At 32.4% G+C, this 21,945-nt stretch overlaps 1 protein-coding gene across 36 annotated transcripts in view; it reads right to left on the bottom strand.

Moving 5' to 3' along the window:
• Positions 1 to 21,945, bottom strand: part of LOC148629704 (uncharacterized) — a 60,351-nt gene that overhangs the window by 26,286 nt on the left and 12,120 nt on the right. Inside the window, exon 1 of one of the 36 annotated variants that reach the window (XM_088555866.1) lies at positions 18,829 to 19,184. The exons of the other annotated variants lie outside the window; for them this stretch is intronic. Coding sequence (XP_088411992.1) covers positions 18,829 to 18,849 — 21 coding nt within the window. The 5' untranslated portion in view covers positions 18,850 to 19,184. Of the gene's footprint in view, positions 1 to 18,828; positions 19,185 to 21,945 lie in introns of those variants that run through there. 36 annotated transcript variants of the gene reach the window in all.

Genomic DNA, 21,945 nt, shown 5'->3' with positions numbered 1-21,945 from the left:
TTCTTCAGATCATACTAATAATTCTAATCTCCTTTTTTACAGTTGTTTGATGTTTTTTTTTTATCGAATTCTGATCATGTTTACACTATGTCTTTGATTTTACTGTATATATCGTTAACACATTTCGTCGGGTCAATGTAAATGGGAACTTAAATGTAAGTAGTAGTCTGTTAAAGAATCATCCAAATTCTGTATTATGTAATAAACCTGTAAAGACTGCATATTTCTATTTTGGTATTAAGCTGCTTTGTGGGTCTATATGATGAAATACATAATTATTCATTCCAATCTGTCTGGTCTTAGGAGATAATCCACATCGAAAATCCAATATTATTATTCTTCATTAATTTTGAATTACACAGTACATTCTATATATCTCCAAAGCCCAAGGGATATATGACAATGTCAATTCCCGTTTACTTTTACATTCTAACCAAATTATTAAAAATGAAAATGTGTAGTCTTTCCAACCATTTTTGTATCACATTTTGCATGGCTCTTATCTCGAGTGCTACTTGGTTAACTTATTAATTGGCATTCCAGCTAAAAATCATGCAAATTCTGCGTCCATACGTCAATTACAAAACAGATGTAATTACAAATGTAAATCACAAAATATAACTGTTATGTTCAGTAGGTTTAACCATAAGGCCTTGCTTCAAACATACAACCATCTATTTAGTATTTCTCGAGAAGGGAAGAGAATAAAAATTGGGACCTCGCTTCAACTTTTTTTCTTCTAATAAAAATAGTATTCTAACCTTTCTTAGCTTTCAATATTTCACTTTAATACATGATTAACTGATCATTTATAGGGTTTTGTAGTCCATTCACGCGTTTCGTTATCAGCATTCATAAATTGCAAATTCCTTTTTATGTCCAAGGGCATTACTTGTAAGTACTAAAGATTCATAGAAGAGATGGTTAAGATAGAATAATTACAAAGAAAGATGGTAAACTATGCTTTATTCACACATGGGTACGGAGAGTTTGAAAATAAAAACTTTTCCAAAGGTCAAACTCATCTTACGTCTAAGTTTTTCGCGCAGTAAAAATTTGCTTTAAACAAATTATTTTGTATGACAGAAGAGTCTGTAATTCATACAATATGTAAAAATGTCAAACCCAAATGATTTAATATTACCAGGCAAAAATAGTACAAAATATTAAAAAATAATTTTCATAATTGCATGTATGAATTGTAAAAACCAATTTTCTTCCCATAGACCTATCAGCGATATGTCGAATTTTTCTAATTTCAGTTTTCGAATTACAGTTATTTATACAGCCTTTTTCTTGATAAATGGTTCTAATGGGATGTTATTACTTCAATTTCTAAAGAATGGTAATGCACATTTAATACAGCCAAGTGGTATGATATCCGATAATGTGTGTTTACATAAACTTTGAAAATAATTATAGAGCAAAATAGAGGCACAATATATAGTGCCATCAACAAAATACAACCAGGCATTTAAGGAATCTTAGGATCGAAGTTTGTTTGGTAACACCTACGATCCATAAAGATGCATTTACCCACGAGCCCTACAGATGCGTTTGTCTTTGAATCATAAAAGAGCACTTTTCTACAATCCCTAAAATGTACTTGTCCACAATCCCAAAAGGTGTGCTTGTCAACAATCCCTTGATATGAACTTGTCCACAATACCTAAAGAAGGACTTATTTATAAGCCCTACGGATGTGCTTGTGTACGAACCTAAAGATGTATTGCCTACGATACCTAAAGATGTACTTGTCTACGCGCTCTAAAGATGTACTTGTCTACGAGCCCTAAAGATGTACTTGTCAACGCGCCCTAAAGATGAAGTTGTCTACGAGCCCTTAAGATGTACTTATCTATGAATAACAAAAATGCACTTCTTCGAACTGTACTGATCTATAAGCCACAAAATGAAACGAAAAACAACCAGAAAAGTTAAGAGGCACTTGTCTATGAGAAGGCATTATGCACAAATAGAGGCTAAAAGCACTTTTCCAAAACGTGGTCTTCTTTCAAATTCATATTTCTCTTTTTTTCTGTTCTGTATGCTTATACACGAATTCATGGTATATACACTCTATAATTTTTATTCCGGTCACTTTAAACGTGGCTTAGTCTTTGACAGTTTTCTGAATATTCTGGTGTAATCTACGACATCATAGATTTTACTTTCGAATACAAAGTTAAACCGCAGCATTACAACTTTGTTAAGAGAAATGTTTAAGTTTTCAAGCACCATATTCTAGATCCTACAAACATTGTATGTTAGATTAACTTTAATTCACTCGGGTGTCGGATTAACCAGTTAAACGGTTCGTTATTTTTCCCTTTAAATACAACGCAAGATGTTTTTACTTATATTTAAATACATTTAAAATAATTATGAAACGTATACGTAAAGAGGACTAAACTCTCTTCTATATCGTAGCCAAAGAGAGCTAAACTCTCCTCTATACCGTAGCCAAAGACGCCTAACTCTCCTCTATACGGTAGCCAAAGAGGGCTAAACTCTCCTCTATACCGTAGCCAAAGAGGGCTAAACTCTCCTCTATACCGTAGCCAAAGAGTGCTAACTCTCCTCTATACCGTAGCCAAAGAGGGCTAAACTCTCCTCTATACCGTAGCCAAAGAGGGCTAAACTCTTCTCTATACCGTAGCCAAAGAGTGCTAACTCTCCTCTATACCGTAGCCAAAGAGGGCTAAACTCTCCTCTATACCGTAGCCAAAGACGCCTAACTCTCCTCTATACCGTAGCCAAAGAGGGCTAAACTCTCCTCTATACCGTAGCCAAAGAGGGCTAAACTCTCCTCTATACCGTAGCCAAAGAGAGCTAAACTCTCCTCTATACCGTAGCCAAAGAGGGCTTAACTCTCCTCTATACCGTAGCCTACATTTCGTCTTAAGTGTAGAGTAAATATAGAGAAACACCTCCTTCCTGTAATACGATCTCAATTAAAATGCTTTCAAACATTGTAAAAAATGTTTTTTTTTTTTCATTATATAATATTTTTGTAAATGCTAGAATTTAATATTTGTTTATTCAATGACAAAACTAAGTGTCGTGATATTTGCATGAAATGACTTGCATTCAATGTAGTTCCCTATTCGATTCTTGGGAGAGAAACCACATCAAATCATAATGCATTAAAAAGTCTTTCCTCACAGTTCAAGGGATTTAAGTTCAAATCCGTAATTAATCATATAAGTGATGTCTTTTAAAATCCAATAAGGTGTAGATACAACACGCATATAATTGTGTTTTTATTACAGAAATGGTATTAGATATATTCACGAATCGACACGTATATATGCAATATTACAGTGAGAAGGAAACAGGAACAAACGTCATGCGTTGTCATTTAAAACATCTTTGAATCCTGAAATGCTTTTTTTTAAATCTCAGTTGAAGAAGATATTCTTCAAATCTTCCTGCAAATATAACTAAGACTGTGACCAGACTTTGACAAAGATTTTACCTTTAAGTTGAATTATCCCCCTTGAATTCATTTCCATATTATACTTAGGTTACTGGGCATAGCAACTTTACAACTCAGAGAGTTGACTATCTATATAGCAAACTAGTATCAGCTAAGGAATAACAACAAACAAGTTACATGTTGTATAACAAGTTTCTCATGTCGATATAACAAGTCAGGTATAAAACTACGTGGTACACTTCGGTAAACAGCCATCGGCGCATTTTAAAACTGTAGGAAAAAAGCATGCTTTCGAAAGATGAACCAATACCACGTTCAACTAAAATGCAAAAACATTTCCTAAGGTTTTTCTTCTTGTTAAGCACCATAGTTACACCAGATTTCTAAAATTTCACATTTTCACTTCTATTAATTACTTCAATGGTCCATGCAGTGTTAAATTCTAATTTCATTGTGTGTAAAGAAAAGGAGGCGGATAAAATCAGAAACCATAACCTAACACAACGGAAATTAAGAGCCAATTACCTTAAGCTATTGACCAATCGTGTTCTGCAGTTGGAACAACCAATAACCAATTAAACCTCGGCGAATGCGTAAGAAAGGTTTTTGTCTTGTTTAGCTAATCCTGAAATGGTAATAGCTTCAAGCTCAAGTGGTTGCATTAATTTTTCCAATTCTAACTCCAACGCTCGTCTATCACGCATGAGTAATTCCAATATAAATGAACTATAGGGTTTGTAAGTCTCGTTCTAGTTTCAGTTTCCCTTCCGGAATTTCCATTGTAGAACGTATTGAAATCCGAAGACCGATATGCATTTTAGTGTGTATTCCGGGAAATTCAAACGCTGCTTCACAATACAAAATCTTCTATTTTATGCTATTCTAAACATTTTTATCTGTTAGAACTTGATAATTGTCATTTTTAATTAGTATTTTTACCCAAAAATGATACCTTGCTTTTAATATTGAACTCAATGCTATGTTAATGACGAATCTCCATACATTTGAATGGTAGATTAGGACCCATTCTTACGAAACCACGGAGTCACGTGACGAGACTTACATACCCTATTCATCCTAAAAAGGGATTATTAAACACTCGCTTTTGACTATATGTGATAACTACATGTATCAATATCATTTGTTTTCCCCTTAATTTCTTCCTTTCCTTTTTATTCCTTTTTTGTATCAATCAGTGCCCTGTTCACATAATACTAATTGTTCGTTGTATTGCTAAACCTGCGTTATTATCGCGGTTTTCCGTGTGTTGATTTAATATACACATACTTTACAAACCACGAAGATGACACCTCCGTAAAGCACAAAACCCACAAAATAGTATTTGAAATCAATAGCTAATTTGACCGATCAAAGGTTAACATCAGGGATTTGTAACGAGTTATCCTAATATCTTTCAGGTGCACGTGGACTTTACTCCTTAGGTAGACTTACACCTAAAATAAAACTGTTCGCAACGAACAATGACGTGAAATGTCCGAGTGGATAAGGTATGAGAGTTCTTTTGTAGATTCTCGACAGAAATAATTGGAATCGTCTGCTTATTATGCAACCTCCGCATAGCAGCAGACGTTCGTTCCCTCGAACGATCGGGACATTTATATATAATAAAACAATTCACCGAACGATAATCGGCAACTCTGCAAGGTAAGAATCTTGAAATTGTCGAATGTCATTAAGTGATATTTAGACGTTAGGTGCTGTTCGCTGCATATGTGGCGTTCAGGGATGACTCTAGAAAACAGAACGCACCTTCTTTGTAAATCAAAGCCAAAACCTCTTTCAAGGAAAAGGAACATTGGCCTGTATCAAAGAAGAACTATAGTACAACCTTATAGTGTTATAGTGATGCTAAAAGGACAATCGATCAGATTATTCATGAATCAAATGTCCGAACAGAAATAATAAATAGCAAATACATAGCTGCAACAAATTCAGCATCCCAATCATAAACCAATTACAAACCCAATATTCAACAAAAACATGGAAAAACTAACTGATGTGGTCCACCGGCAGTCAAAAGGGTACCTTAAAACAATCGATGAAACGTTTATTAATATGATATTCTGCTAAGACAAAGAAAATTGATTCAGGTTATGTATCTTTTAATAACATTTGCGTTTCCCGGTATTTATCTGAAAGGAACTGTTAAATCTATTTGTTAACAAAACACATGCATTCTGGTGAGTTTTAAAACATTTGTTGGACTTAGCTGTCAACATTGTCTATGTTATTATATTTTTTTTTTAAATCAAAGACTGATAGATAAAAGAGTTTTGTGACGGGAACTGAAGAATGGAATGACACCGTTTCAGCCATTCATCTCAATAATGGTCTTTGCGTCATTGAAAACCTATGTACCTTTTACATGACTTTATGGATACTTTAGAATTCATAGTTCGTATGCACTAACTGTTTTACTCATACAAATGCCTTGCCCATAATAAATGTTTTGTTAAAGGTCATTAATAGAAATAATAGTAGTCTTCCATGAAGAAAAAGCCTTTACAATTAGATAAACATGCATCGATATAGTTCAATAACAGATTATTACGTGCACTTGACTGTTTTATAAATGTGTGTGTGTACATGTAACATATGTAACATTATATCAAAGATTGCATGTCAGAAGTTAAGAACGGTGACAAATTCATTAAAAATATATACAAAATTCAAGAAACTAAAAACACTTGTACTATCTCCTCCTAGTGAACATTTATCTCTTTTAGTTCTACACATTGTATGTGTTTTGTTTTGTTTTGTTTTGTTTTTTTGAATTCAATATAGAACCTAATAATGCATCTTATAACAGCTTATACCTGATATAATGAAATATTTTAGAATCAAATGGTACAATATAAACCGATCACATTTATCATCTCAATGTTAGGTAATATAGTATAATTATATGGTCCTTCCACAATACATAGGAGGCAACGTTTAGACGAGTCAACAATGTACTGAGAAGCATACTGCAATGAAGTTTTTAACGTATTCAATAAGTAGTAGAAAAAAATCAATTCTCGATTCGTACTTTTCACGAGATTTATAAGTTGAGGACATTATCGGTCATGGCCATACCTGAATAAAAAATAGATCAATAGCACCCTTAGTAAGTGCTCTTACAAAACTATTTGCATGCAGATAAAACAGAACTAAGCATTCTTGCTGGGGGTATGACGTCATGGGTATTTGACGCTATGAATTTTCATAGCAGAATCGAAGTTGGATCCAACAAACAGATAAATTTGAGATTAAAATTAAAATCCTTATTTATTTGATAAAACCGTAATGCACCTATCACAAAAGTCGTACTTTTAAGCATTTACCGAAACAATGCCCATATTATGATTTGTAGAGAGTCCAAATTCTTTTGTCAACAAAAGCAAGACAAATCACATAAAATCAAGCACTAAAGATATTTTTTGAGGGCAGATCTGTTTTGTTGATTTTAAACTGAGCATCAAATAAAGCATCGAAATTCTCACTTTTCATTGACTTTAAAACACCTATGTTACGTAACCAAGTTCTCGCCTTGTGATTAAGCACTCCTATATCTTTTAATTTATCTTCAAGTTACCACAGCTTGACACAAATTGTTTTATGAATGTTGGATCGTGTGACTTGAAGATATTTGTTCTTGATAATAATTAATATATTAAGGTTTATTTTGTATTAAAATATCAAACCGTTTATTGATTGACCCATTGTTGGTAATCCGCCGCCGTATTATGGCTTTACTTTGCGCTTTCAATTGTTCCAAGGTACTTATTTCAGGATATAATGAAAACATTAATCAAATTGAGATCATTTTAATTATCAAAATATTTAAAAGTAATAATATTTAAACGGTTTTCATGGAGTCTAGCAAAACATGCGTATTTGCATCAAAATCATGAATCTTTTTGACAAAATTATAGGCCAGTATAACCCCCCCCCCCCTTATGTCCTTATGTCCAGGAGGAGTCTATTAAATAAAACCCCCGCTGACGATATCAATGTACCAATACCAGTGCATTTGTGAAAGGGCTAGACCTCATCTATACCGACGGCGGACATGTGTTATATGTGTAATTAGTACAATTACAATCAAAGAGGTACTAATACCAACTACAGCTAGATCTGAACTATGAATGCACCGGACACCTCTCTAAAACATACACTTTTTGAAGTCCATGGCAATATGAATACATCTGTCTAAACGGTTTAGACAGGTTTCACTGAACCATAATTTTAAGTTATACCACCAAAATCAATAAATTAAGCAATGTAGTCCAGTAGACTCATAAGTATATGTTGTGAAATTGAGCATTTTCTTCGACAAATTTTTAAAGTCGATGTTTACTTAATTTTTCATAGCCTTATTTAATGACACTTGTACTTAGAAACCCTTTAAATGATATTCCTAACCGCCAGGCTACCTTAATACCGTAGATAATCTGATGAAGTGTTAGTCGTGCCGTGTAAGGTATGTATTGGCCACTATAATCTCGAGGATGTCAGTTTTCACCTCATATATTACCTCGTGTAAGGTTCAGATAGACTTTACAAATGCTTTACATGTGGATACATAATGTTTAAAAAAAACTGCTTGTTTAGCAAACATTCATCGATGCATACATTGTATAGGGCTTCCCATAAATAATATGATCATGTAAACTTTCTAATACATGTAACTTGATAACCTTGATAAAAACACTCATCAGGTTGTTATAGTATGAAAAACAGCTTAAAAAATGTCAAGATGTTTGACATATTTCGATCAGAGTTTATCATCGAGATTGACAACTGTCTAATTTTTACTTTGGAATTTTTGTACTAGACGAACGAAGGGAAATATGTTTTTGTTGTTTGTCGCAATAAATTGTGACATATGAAAAAGCACTGCCCACAAAAAAGAGGTCAGACAGTGCTATATTGGACTGGTATATGCTATACTACATTCTAACTCCTTTTTACTACTTTAAACTTAGAACTGGGTCTAACGCTTTGATTCTTATGCAATTTTGGTTAACGAGCAAAATAAAAAAAATCTAAAAAAAATATGTGTGTTGTATAATAGGTGTCGTTTCTGGTGAAACAATAAGTCTGAAGCAGGGTCCATTTATCTCATTTCGTCCACAGGGGCTTAGTCAGACTATCAAACACGCAGCCTGACAAGTATATAAAGTATACGAAATATACTGATAGGGCTGCACACTTAAGCAAGTCCCTTTGACTAGTCAAATGACGAACAGGTCCTTGTTTAAAAATTTTGAAATTGTATTATATTTTGGATTTAACAAATTCAAAGTTCTAAACCGACTAAATTGTAGAGATGCTCTTCGTGTTGGTTTAAAGTAAGTGTATAGTGTGTTGCTAAGTAAAAACGTATTCACATTTCTTTAATGTTGCTTGATCTATTGATTGTAAACATTTATGATGAATAACCACATTACTCCTTTTCGAGCAATGAAAGAACCGATTTATACTTTTTATTTTCGCGTCATTTCTTCTTAATTCGCGTGCTGTAAGAAATAATAAAATATGGTAGTTTCAAAAGAAATCGTTGGAGTCATTCATAAAGTGCTTTGCTATTATTTTGAAGTTTTAAATAGATAATTCTCAAATTGGAAAATCCTTATGTTCTCTCTTGAGTGATTGAATCATTTGAAGTGTGCAGGTTTTTTAAACCGAATTTGCATCAATTATGACTACGTTTAGAAATGAAATGATATATGATTAACGAGCTTTTCGTTGTCAAGTCATTGTTGGTTTGTCCATTTTAAAGAGATCAGATCACCTTTATTGGTTTCAGATTAATATTACTTTTGAACTTCATTTTGTTATAAAAATCATTAGTATCACAAGGTCTATGTAAAATATATAAGAACAGAAATTCCACTTTATCATTTAAATTATTTATGTTTGAAAAGTTGAGAATATGTGAGTCGGAAAAGACCTCCACTATAGGAAAGCTAATGGAATCATGTCTTGATATTTTGTTCGTCTACTTTATTTTAGATGATGGTGGTGGTGGTGGTGGTGGTGGTGGCAGTGCTTTATTTCATTACTTTAAGACTTAACCTACTTCTCCTGATCAATCGTTTACGTAGGAATTTTGACGGAACTTTTAAAGTCACTTCTTAACCTGGCCTCGATACCACAAAACTTACTTAAATCCGAAAGAATTCATAGCTGTTTATGAAGTCGTCAAAATCCGAAGGCTTCCATGGAAGCTAGTATTATTTTTATGTTTTTTGTCTGTAATGAAGCTCAAGTCTTTAACACTATTTGATACATCTAAGAGCTGTTTTTAAGCTAGTCAAAAATTTTGTGTACTGTGGTTATGTACAAAGGTCAATTGACAAGTAAACTTGACTGAAATAGCTCCAAATGATCCCGATCTCATTCTTTCTAATTTAAACTCTGTCTGTAGCTATTAGAGAAATTTTATTTCAATACTACCTTTTAAGCTCCAGTTTAATAAAAAATATGTTTGTATCTTGGCCTGCATTAAGCCAAATTATAGACGAAATAATAATAAAAAAAATAATAGACACGTCTTTGTTCAGTTAAACAAGTCATATGTAACGGTTACAAGACAAAGACATAAAAATACTTGCAATAATTATGAACCATTTAATATATCTAAGGGAACATATGTTGTACTTGTCGAAATCAGGGCCTTCTTGAACCTTTCCATATGGATATCCCACGTCCAAGGACCAAGTATCAAACAACATTGAAATATGATACAAATTGCCTACTTAAGTGTTTGTAAAACATCGACTTTGAATTATGGTGTAGGGTGTGCGCAAACATTGCCATAGAATAAAGTAATCTAGAGTCTTTAACAGACAGATAGGTAGCTTTAAACACTTCTACCTTGTTATATTAGTACTTAAGAGTCTCAAACCTTTTACGTCCATCCTCAAGTTGTCCAGAATAAGGTTTTGTTCCTAAATCATTTTGATATATGTAACTATGCCTGATCAGGTATAGAACATCGACATACTGACCCATATACATCGAGAATGTGACAGCTTAAGTTGTACCGTTCCTTTACATCCTACGCGGGTTAATTTAAAAAAAGCGATTAATAATCAATAACTGACCGTCAAATGACGTTTTGTTCTCAAAGCATTCTTAAATATTATAAATTCCTATGCCTGATCGGCTGTAGTGTCAGGGTTGCTTATTGGGATATTTTTTGTACGAGTATCGGAATTTTGTTTTCAGGTTTCTTGGGTCGGACTCTCGCCAACGTGACCTCCTTTACGTCTGGGTAGACATTGGGTAAAGGGCTGAAATATATGTTAAAGACACAAAAATGATCTTTTTGTTCTTTATTGTTCCGAAGCGCAATGTGAAGTGACCATACAATAATTGTAAATAATGAATAATATAACAACAATAATGTAAAATATTGAATAATGCCTAAACAAAACATGTAGCATATATGTTATACATTGTCACTAAGTAACTCTTGCAAACGATAATACATGAATGAACCTAAAAATGCTAACTGACTTAAGTCATGGGTGCAAGTCCAACTTGCACAATAAAAGTGATAAAGGGGAATAACTCTATTAAATTAGCTCACTGAACTTGGTTGATGAATACATAACTTAAAAATGTGAAGAGGGGAATATCTAAGTCAGTATTATGGGATACTTTTCATGCCTTAAGCATATTATGGGCGCTATTCTATTAATTGTGTAACAATAGCTTCGTAACTCATTGTGCGGGAAAACCGTCTTGCATTTTGTTACGAAAATTCGGAGTAAAAACTTCAAAACAAACTTCACAAAGAGAAATCTTGCCATATTGGCTTCTAAATAAACAAACTTCATGCTTGCTAACCAGCTGTTTCTAAATAAACTATCAAAAACTAGAGGACTTGTTATTTTTCGACATTTGTGAACATGGTTACTTCCCTTGCACAAAATAATTTTAATACCATCATATCAGGCTAAACGTACCACTTAAATTGATAGCGGCAATTATAATATAATCGTACTAAAACAAGTATTGAAACATAGTTAACAGACAGTTCAATGGTAAAAATCACCATTTTTGTTAAAATCTGTAATAAAAGAATCTTTCAACCTTTTGCTATACGCGACAGTAGGACACTTAACAGACACATTGACACGTAACAGCTCACACTGTACAATTACTTCATATCAAACGACAGTTTATTAAACAGAATCAATTCAAGCATTTCAATTGAAATAATTTAAAAGTAGATTATTTTTATGCAATACTTCTTTGAAAATGAAATTAAGGAAATCACAATTAGACATGTATTGAAACTTCAATTAGAGAGAATACATGTTTAAGTTATTTGAAAACTTAAACCATATAAAATCTTGGATTTTGGACCAGGCGTACCGGTAGGGAAGGGGTCCTCGACTACATTTTTAAAGCAGATGACAAGTTGTTCAAATCATTTTCGGTGAATCTTTGTAGTGAAAACAAATCAGACATGAGAAATATTGACATACCACTGCCCTCTGTTTGGTGATGTGATTGGAACACCATAAGAGATCGCCACTAACGATCCGACTGATTATCCTTTACGATGGCAATTTTAATGACTTTTATTATTATTATAGATAATGTGCATATAGTCATTGGCTCAATTCAGAAGATTCAGTTATAGAATATCACATTTATTTTTGTTTCATATTATCTGCCATAAAACCCCAAGATACTCATGCCTTACTTCAGGGTCTATTTAGGTCACTGGGGTGTTATTGCATCTGATATGAAAAAAATATATCAAATTCTCTTATCAACACCTAGACAAATTTCAGTGCCAATTATCTGACGTATGTTTTGGGTACCTAGCTGAAATGGAAATTAACCCGCCGGGTACTTTCACAGGTTCTTTCGCTTATGATTTTCTTTATGATTTCCTGCCAAATATCAATTTTAAAATCATTATTATCATCATCATCATCATCATCAGAAGTAAAGCCTAGCAAAATTTTTAACTTTCAATATTTTTTAAATGCAGGACTGTTTGACTCTAGTCTCTACTAATAAAGTCAGGTATTATATGTCATTCGGTAAACGTTTAACACGCACATGCCAAAACACTTAACAAAATGTATTACGCCATCCTACATACTAATAAAACGTTCAAGTGCATAACTAAGACATAAAAAATATATTTGTAAAGGAGATCAAAGGCGAAAGTACCCGTTAAATCCGTTAAAATCATTTTAGTTATTCTCATTTTCACTACTTATGCAACCATTATGTAGAGAGACAAGTCTGCTATATTCGTGTTTATATACCGAGACACTAGGCGGTTTGGAAAATATGTGAGAGAAAACTTTAATTTCTTATTATATCAAGTAATGCGGTTGTAAGTGGTTTGAAATATTAAATTGTGCATCTGTTACATTACATGTATATGTAAGATAACGTCCAAACGACAATACAATAACATAGCAATGTTTATGTATTTAAAATGATACATTAATTTCATTCTGTATTTAAAATGGGGTTTCCTCCCATACGATTAAAAAATGAATACATTTCAACAGGAAATTGGATCTTTATAAATTACAATTTAAAAGTGGCATAAAAGAGAGTTTCTTGCTAATGAAGAAATTTTACAATAAATCGCCACCTTGTTATTTATTGAAAATCTATAAACGAAATGAAAGAAACTCTCTCTTATATGAAAATGATTTGTTTTATGGTTCATTACGTTATTTGTGCCATAGCTACCATTGAGAATATATAATTATATCGTGATTCAACTTGCCTATGAGCGAAACGGATTTCACTGATGATAAAGTTTATATCAAGTTTTAAGCATACATGTATTACTTTTAAGATGACATGTATGCTTGGCGGTATACCATGGCTTTGTCATGGGGTCGTTGAGGCAAAATAACAAAATATTCACCTACAGTAAAATGACATAATATTCACCCATGATAGTTAATGACAATTTTTTCACCAATAGTAAGATGACATAATATTCACCCATTGTAAAATGGCGTAATATTCACCTATAGTAAAATGAAATAATATTCACCCATAGTAAAATGACATTATATTCACCCACGGTAAAATGAAACATATTCACCCACAGTAATATGACATAATTAATATTCAATCATGGTGAAATGGCATTCATATAAAAAAAAATTAGCCATGTATTCACCGAGACAAAAGTGGGTATCGTGTGTTTTCCGCCGGCACAAACAAATGTTATGTAAAATTTACACCGTCAGAATAGTGATTTGAAATTGTATAAATTAAAAAAAAACGTTTGCTATGTTACTACTTCTTTGACCATATACAACATCAGACATTAGTTGATCCTAAATTCCCATTCGCATTCCAATTATATACGAAATATTTACTTGTAACTTGGGTGCCAACTAAACTATCTTATCGCCACCCAGTTCGGTTTGCTAGTGGTAGCCATGATTAATTATATTTGAATACGATAAGCACACATTTGTTAAACGTTCCATTGTTTTATTGTATCAAATTGTATAAGCGTAAGCGTCAATCACATGACAGGTGTGTTATGATTATACGAAATGGCTGTGTACCATAGAAACATTTGAAAATAAGGAAAACCAGGGGTGATAATAAACGTTTATGTTTCTATGAAGGTTATGGCATATATAGCCACATAAAAAGCATATGACTAAACCAAATCCAGGATTCGATGAAGGAAAGCTAAATTCACGAGCAAGAACATAAATCTATGATACAACTATCTAACATTGGCAGGGAATGCATAATGCATTGTCAAACAAAGAAAGCAGTCTATATATATCAACCCGTGGCTGTTAGTGGTGTTACCCTTGTCTATACATAGAAATGCATAACAGGGACATTTTTAAGTCGCTAGTATTGTTAGTGACTTCTTGCAATCTCGTAATTTCAGTACTTTATATGCGCATATGATTTTTATTGATATTTATACTTCACATGCTGCAGATCTGTGCCGTGTTAACCGCCATAGTGTCATAGTTCTAGCTTCATACGAGATAAAAATGTACCTCTTAAATATCATACGCATGTGTTCTACAAGTCTTTCTTGTTTGTATGAGAACGGGAAGTTTAAATTACATGAAATGATCGGTTAAAATTGAACATTACTCAGTTTCCGATTCAGACACAGGGGCTCGTTACAAGACTATACAGGTCATATACATTAGCTCGGCCCCTATATCTATGAATATCCATCGCCAGGTGTTTAATCTGGTTCCCTGGTCAATATCATAAGTGACCCAAAATCGCTACAACGTACCTCTTTTAAAAAAATATACACATGTCTATGCTTGTCTGAGAGCGGGAAGTTTACATTAAAAAATGAAATGATCAGTTAGCATTGAATTTATGTAATATTACCCAGTTTACCCTATATATAGCCATTGCCAGTTGTTTAATTTGGTTCCGTGTAATTGAAAACATTCGGGTCATCTCGGTTACGAAAGAGTACGCAACCATATTAATATAACCAAGATTTTAGCGGAAGTCACCCGATATTAGAGCATATCGTATTCGTCCCATTTATGATGCTGAAAGTAAGCTAAATCAGTGACAGAGAATATTTGACGAATAGCGATTTTGAAGATTTCAGTCATTGATTTGAATAGGTACCGTTCCTTGTTGAAGATGATGTATGGAACTAGACGAGTATTAGTATCTAGCAACGTTCTAGATATGTCAAGACCATGAATGGAACCCCGCTAAAGGAAGGATGTCACTTATTGTACTCCGTTTCATACTTTATAAAGCCCGATCCTATTGGTTCCTACTCTGATCTCCCAAAATACATTTGTTTAGTATGTCGTAAAACGCAAACTTTAATCATAAAAAATGTACCCTTAAGTAAAAAAAATATCCAAGATCCCATAAAATGATCTTATCGGATTTATCTAATGAAATATCCAAGTTGCCGTGTACAATAGTTTTGTGACAGCTGTCAAAAGTTTAATTTCTATTTCATTTAATTATTTTAGTTAAGTGACTAATGAAAAAGACGCACTTTTATTAAGTTTTATTGACCAATACTAAATTGTGATTAAGGCGGGTTTCACCCGTCTTAGCTTAAACATGTATAATTCGAGGTAGGGGACAACCCTTCATATAAGAAAGTATTTTCTGGTGATCACTTAATGACTGTACTAAATGCTACCGGAGTTTAGTATGTACCATAGCCCAATAAACTTATTTAGTTGAGCAAGCTATATAATCTAAAGAGATGATTATTACTAAAAAAAGGTTTGAAACCATGCCTTACCATATGAACTAACGTAATACACAATACATGACCAGTAACTAAGATCTGAAGTCAAATTACTAACCAACGATCAGTCAAATTTCATTGACCTCGTGTATATTTTTTATACTTATACTATTATTTTCTAGAAAAATATACTTCCGAATACGGTTGTAGCAATAGTCAGTAATGATGACAACAGTGAATCTCAAGAAATTATGCAAAACAAACACATAGATACAGTTCTATGATATTTGCAATGCAATGAACATTGTAACCAGAAATTCTACTAGGTCTGAACTCATAAAGAATCAATCTTCAGAATATTCAATTGCAATCTTCTTTATATTAATGAGAGGTAAGTTGAAAATTTACAAAAAGCGTATGAAATATGGAATTTTACAAACGGGTTACAAGGCAAACATTCAAAGCTGTTGTTAAACATTCTCCATATATTTAAATACAAATAAATACAAATGTTGATCAAACGTATGATACAAACGCTCGACACATTAAAAACAACAAAAGAGTTTCCTGTTACATTTAGTTACTCAACGCATTTTTCCGATGAACGGTGTTTAATTTTACGAGGTATATTTTAATAAAGTTTTTCGATCGAGTTTCGTTTTTAAATTAAACAATTTATGAACAATTGAGTTCATTAGTGAATTCAATCTGTATGGGTGATGGACATTGTATATGGTAATTGCTATATCAAGTTCTGTATCGAGTACATTTTATTTTACTCTGAAACAATCATCGATTTGGGAGGAAAAAGATATAGTGTTTCCATATTTTGTTCCGGTTAGACATTCTTCTGCCGTTATAGCTACCTTCTCCCGAAAACATACAGATTTCGGGAGTAAATCCTAAAGTAAATGCAGGTGGTGTTTCTGGAAAAAAAAGGATGATGTTCTCCCTTCTCGAAGGACCAGGTTAAAGCACCTAGTTTTTTGTGAAGTATGTTTTGGTCATTTTCTTCTTGGTGTTTTGTTTGCTAGGTTTTCATTTGGTTCTTCGGTTTATCGTGTTGTTATTGTCCATTCACTAAATAAAGTTTTGAGTAGCATTCCCACTGTGGTTCCTCCTATTACACCGTAATTAATACTGTTCAGTATTATTAACAAAGAAAGTGCTTACAAATGAAGTGAAACAAGTAACTGTATTTAACCCAATGATATAATGTGGTTTCGCCTAAATTTCTTTAGAAAGTGACATAAGAAAGAAATGATGATCCAATATATTAGAAACACTTAAACTTAATAAAACAAACAATACTAAAAATATATCACCATGATCAATTTTGTTTGATACAGTTGTTGTCACTGTATCTAGGGAGCCAATGGTCAGTCATGTTGTGTCGACATCACTTTTCCAAACTTCAAAATAACACTCAAGAATTAATCAAGTTATCGGTGTGCAAATGAATATCAAATAAAAAAAAAACGTTATGGGTTATACAAAAATGGGTTGGTGCTATTGATTAGCGTAGCATACCCTTAGTGGGTTTCAAAGGATTGTCGATCGTAAAATTGAAATTTACGTGTTTGTCAATGTAAATTTCAAATATATGGACCAATACTTTTAAGTGGGAAATCGACAATATGTCAATTTCGTTTAATGATATTGTTATAAATCAAATTTCCCATATCTAACATACAATAAAAGTTACATTCAACCCTTTGAATTTATTAGCAAAGACTAAATGAAGTGTATAAACTGCTAAGCAAACTTGTGTAGGATTAATAATATATCACAAAAAAAAACCTTTGATTATTATGAAGAACATTTTCTGCAGTCTTTTCAAATGTAAATAATTCAAGAACATTTTATTCGGCGTACCTGGAAGTCCCGTATACATGGATTTAGTGCTTATATCAGTAAACTGTGGTAGAACTTGCATATGTACAAGTTTTATTTCATATAAAATCATTAGACCTATAGCCATTTTGCTTTTTTTTTATAATACGTGTTAACGAATTAGATACGGTTGAAAGATACGGTCGTAACTAAGATAGAAGATTATGAGATATATATGAAGAACATATCATGGTATGCTGCAATTTAATAATTACCCGCGCTGGACCTTTAACCCCCATGAATCTAGTATTATTACGACTTTACCCAGATGAATGATTATTGATAAAATCCAAACAGAGTATATGAATGGTTCCGTTAGATAAATTTTGTCAAATGTATATACACAGTTGAGTTATCAATAGACCTGAAGATAGGCGAAAGTAATTCTATGTAAAGTGAACGATATTGAAACGCTGGCTTATCCAAACTCCATACAAGCCTGCTTGACGACGAGTTGATTGCGATATAACAGCTCTTAGTTGTTCATGATTATAAAAGTGTTCTAAAGCTAATGACAAGTATTATGACAAATAAAAACCACTAGGTTACTTATCAGATGACTTCTATACTGAACTTCATTTATGTTCAGGAGTTTGATTTGAAACCATTATATAGAATTTGTAAGCTGATAATGGTTAAATGAAAGTAGTAATATCAACAAAGCTGTATCTATAGACAATGTAAAGTAAGCTCCATGGGATGATAGACAGTTTAACTTGATCCTTTCAACCCTTACAAATATCTGCCTTCATGAATTGGTATTAAAGGTACACTACAATAGAAATTCATACTACAAATCTGAATTGCCCATTGGTATTAAACAAAATGGGAATATAGAAAAGTACACGTCTATGTTGTAAAAAGTAAAGACTTTTGAGAGAATAGATCCCCATATAAAAATCTTAACGTCAAACAAGTTCATGAATATCAACACTTAGTAGACAAATCTGAATCTAAAAAACTCTTATCTTAGTAAGATTTTTTCATTTTTTTTTTAATTTTGACATCTGAAGTGTGTTTGTATGATTTATAATTAAAGTTACATCGAATATTTAGTAATTCACCTATTTGATATTCAAATTAAACGTATTAATTGTAATGTTACACGAACTTATCGGGTAGTTTTCATAAGGTCTGGCTATGCTTAAGAAATCTTTTGTATTTAACATGCAAATTTTGAAACACAATCTTGTTATATTTTATTATTTAACATAGATTAAATATCAGAAAGACATTTAAAAACAAACTACATGTTTCTACTCACCCGTCGTCCTTTCCTCGGCATGGTTTCACTTTAAGTATCTAAATCTATTCCAGTCGAAAGAAAATATCACTTTATAAATTCTCAGTTCATAATCCCGTTTTACACATTTCGAAAAAAATATATCACTTGCACTTTTCTGGAAACGTCGGTATCATCATTTATATGTCCTTTTACCTGCTCCAAATTCGAAATATTTGTACAATTCTATCTAAAAACTTAGAATTTGCATCTGAATGAATTTAAACCACTAAAGAATTCTCGCTCAATCAGCCGAGACCAACGCATACGTTTACCTAACAGCGCACAACGTTAAAACGTTAACTCTTAACCAGAGTTTCGTATCGAAGTGTCCAAATAATTCTTTCAATAGGTTAATATCAGATCGATAAAAGTAGACGTTTAAAACTTCGAATCTATACTGATATGGATAGCAACTTAATTTCTTTGATTCAAATACTCATGAAAATAATCAATTTTGTTCTTTAAATACGTTAACAAATATTGGTTTCAAAAAGATAACTTCATGACGAAAACTGGCACAGAATGACTTTTTTGTATTTGCATTCAGAATTAATGTTTGTATATTCGATATATGTTAATCGCTTTTTAAATCATTTGATGAACATTCTTCGTCAAATCATCACTACATTGTGTTCGAAAGCTATACAAAAGACTTGTATCCATTCACTTATATAGGAGAGGATTATTTTAGAAATTAAAAAGAAGAACATTTCCATTGAGGTCAGTTGTCATAGAGTACACTTGCAATAAATCGGATGTTGTTCGTATCAAAAGGGTCATTATCCCTGCTCCCATGTGTCTGTGATAACAGTTATACCACACGACCAGTCCTATTTGAACCGATGCTTATCAGCAGAAAGGAAATATCAGTATATTTAAAATCATGGGACTCTAATATATCGAAGTACAGTCCCCGTGAGATTATTGACCAAGTTTTTATTAACCATATAAATATCTATACCCCAACAATGATGACTTATTCATATGTTAAAATGATCGAATAAATTCCATGGGAATCAAGGTTTGTGATATCATCAGAAACATGTTTTAGTTGATTGCAATTCAAAATACCATTGATCATTGCGCTAATAATGATATAATTCTGTGCTTATATGGGAATTTATCATTATTTTGAAATCCAATTACAATTACACTGTTCAAATTTTGCGACTGCATGTATACAAAATGTATACAAAATATAAAAATTGCTAGCCAAAAAATTTTCAGATAAGATCACGTTAAAACCCACTCTTGGTAAAGCCACATCGACAGTTCACTATCATATATGATATACCCCCTTTACAAAGACCTCCTCATTGCTTTTCAATAACAAAACACAATTGCATTACAACATGATTACAATAACCAAATGAAACCATTTAAATCAAACTGTATTTCGATAAAATATTTTAATTTTCCGTGTTTCGATCTATTTAATTTGTAGAAAAGGTGAGGTGTGTTAAGTACTATTTAAAATCTTTATCAATTAAGCTAATGTCCTGATATTTGTTTGTGCTAATTTTTAAGCAACTATATTATGTAGAAACACAATAGCAACACAAGTATACAGCAATAAACTGATTTCATTTGAAAGTTATACAGAAAGTTTAAGTAGGTCATTACTATTTAGAGTGATAATGCATTTCTCCGTCTATTCATCCTCTGTTAACAAAACTGTTTTCAATCTAATGCATCAATTGCTATGCAATGTGCAACATAATGATTGAATAAGAAGAAACGTTGCATGTTTCAAACTTTATTGTCTTGTCGTTTGAGGTAAAATGAACTTTTTTGCCTCTTACATGTAAATTGATGAATCATTTTATGGATATTTTCGTTAAAAGTGAAATTTATTCTTGACTGAACATTACTAATTACCAGTTAGCATCAACCCATAAATAGTTAATGTGATAAGACAGTTAAAAACTGAATGCACGTGGCAATTGTCAATGCCTAATATACATTTAGGACCTCTGACTTTATGAAATGCTATTGTGGTACTCGATACACATTGGATAACGCATAAAAAGAACCCCGAAAACTGTCAACAGCCCTAGTGAGTTCCAAAATCGTTATGAATTGCCTCAGTTCCATTTTAAGGTGTTGATCTAAGGACTATAAGGCACTCAAAATAAATGTTATAAACTGTAGTAGTTTATATATAGGTATGTCATATTTTCATTTTATGCGATGCCTTCTTAAGCTGTTTTGTATATTAATTGGTTCAGATACAGGTAAATATAGGAGAAACTTTTCTCATAGTTTCAATTGTGGATGTAAACTAGTTATCTAAAACTTGTAACACGGGAAAGAAACACGTTTGCTCTTTCCGTACACATTTTTATTACGCCTTGTGTTTCGGTATTATGTATTAAAGCTATGATCTTTGAAAAAGGAATAACGTCTGATAAAAAAAGGATTCAAATGGACAAAATCATGAAAACTCCATTTCTAGAATCGTCTGGACTCTATATGTTCGGACGCTGGAAAGACCAACTACAGGACTGACAAACGATAATTAGACCTATGTTCGCTGGAAAGACCAACTACAGGACTGACGAACGATAATCAGACCTATGTTCTCCATAGTTACTACAGACCATAATTTTAAAGGCCACACGTTTTTATTGGTTCTATTTTATTCTTTAGATTAATTTAGTTGTAAGAAATACAAATAAAGTTAACTGAATAATGTATTTAAACTAACGCTATCTGTTCGTTATATTTACTTTTGACCAAAACAAATGTTACGTACCGTTATATTGTTATCTAACTTTTTGAAGTTTTTAGGCAAACACAATGTCAGTTGTTCAGTTCATTATTTAAGGAAACCCTTTAATAAAATTTAAAAAAGTACAGTTCGTGTGAGGAAAAGGGAATGTGAATTTTTCTTTATGCAAGATTATTCAGTGTACTCATCTCAACATGTAAGATCCTAAATTATAGGTACCGAATGCAGGACCTTATCCAGCAATGCACAAAAGACGAAAACACACAAAATATATCTGTTGACACTAGTTAATATATATATCTGTTGACACTTGTTCGTGGTAATTACCAACTTTTGCCTAGGATTCATGGAAAATGGAAACTTTT

The sequence above is a fragment of the Perna viridis genome, chromosome 1 (assembly GCF_037379345.1).
Source record: "Perna viridis isolate PV_CMFRI_1.1 ecotype Kerala chromosome 1, ASM3737934v1, whole genome shotgun sequence".
NCBI classification, from domain to species: Eukaryota; Metazoa; Mollusca; class Bivalvia; order Mytilida; family Mytilidae; genus Perna; species Perna viridis.
The sequence above is the reverse complement of the archived record's forward strand: the minus strand, read 5'-3'. Positions and strand labels throughout refer to the sequence as shown.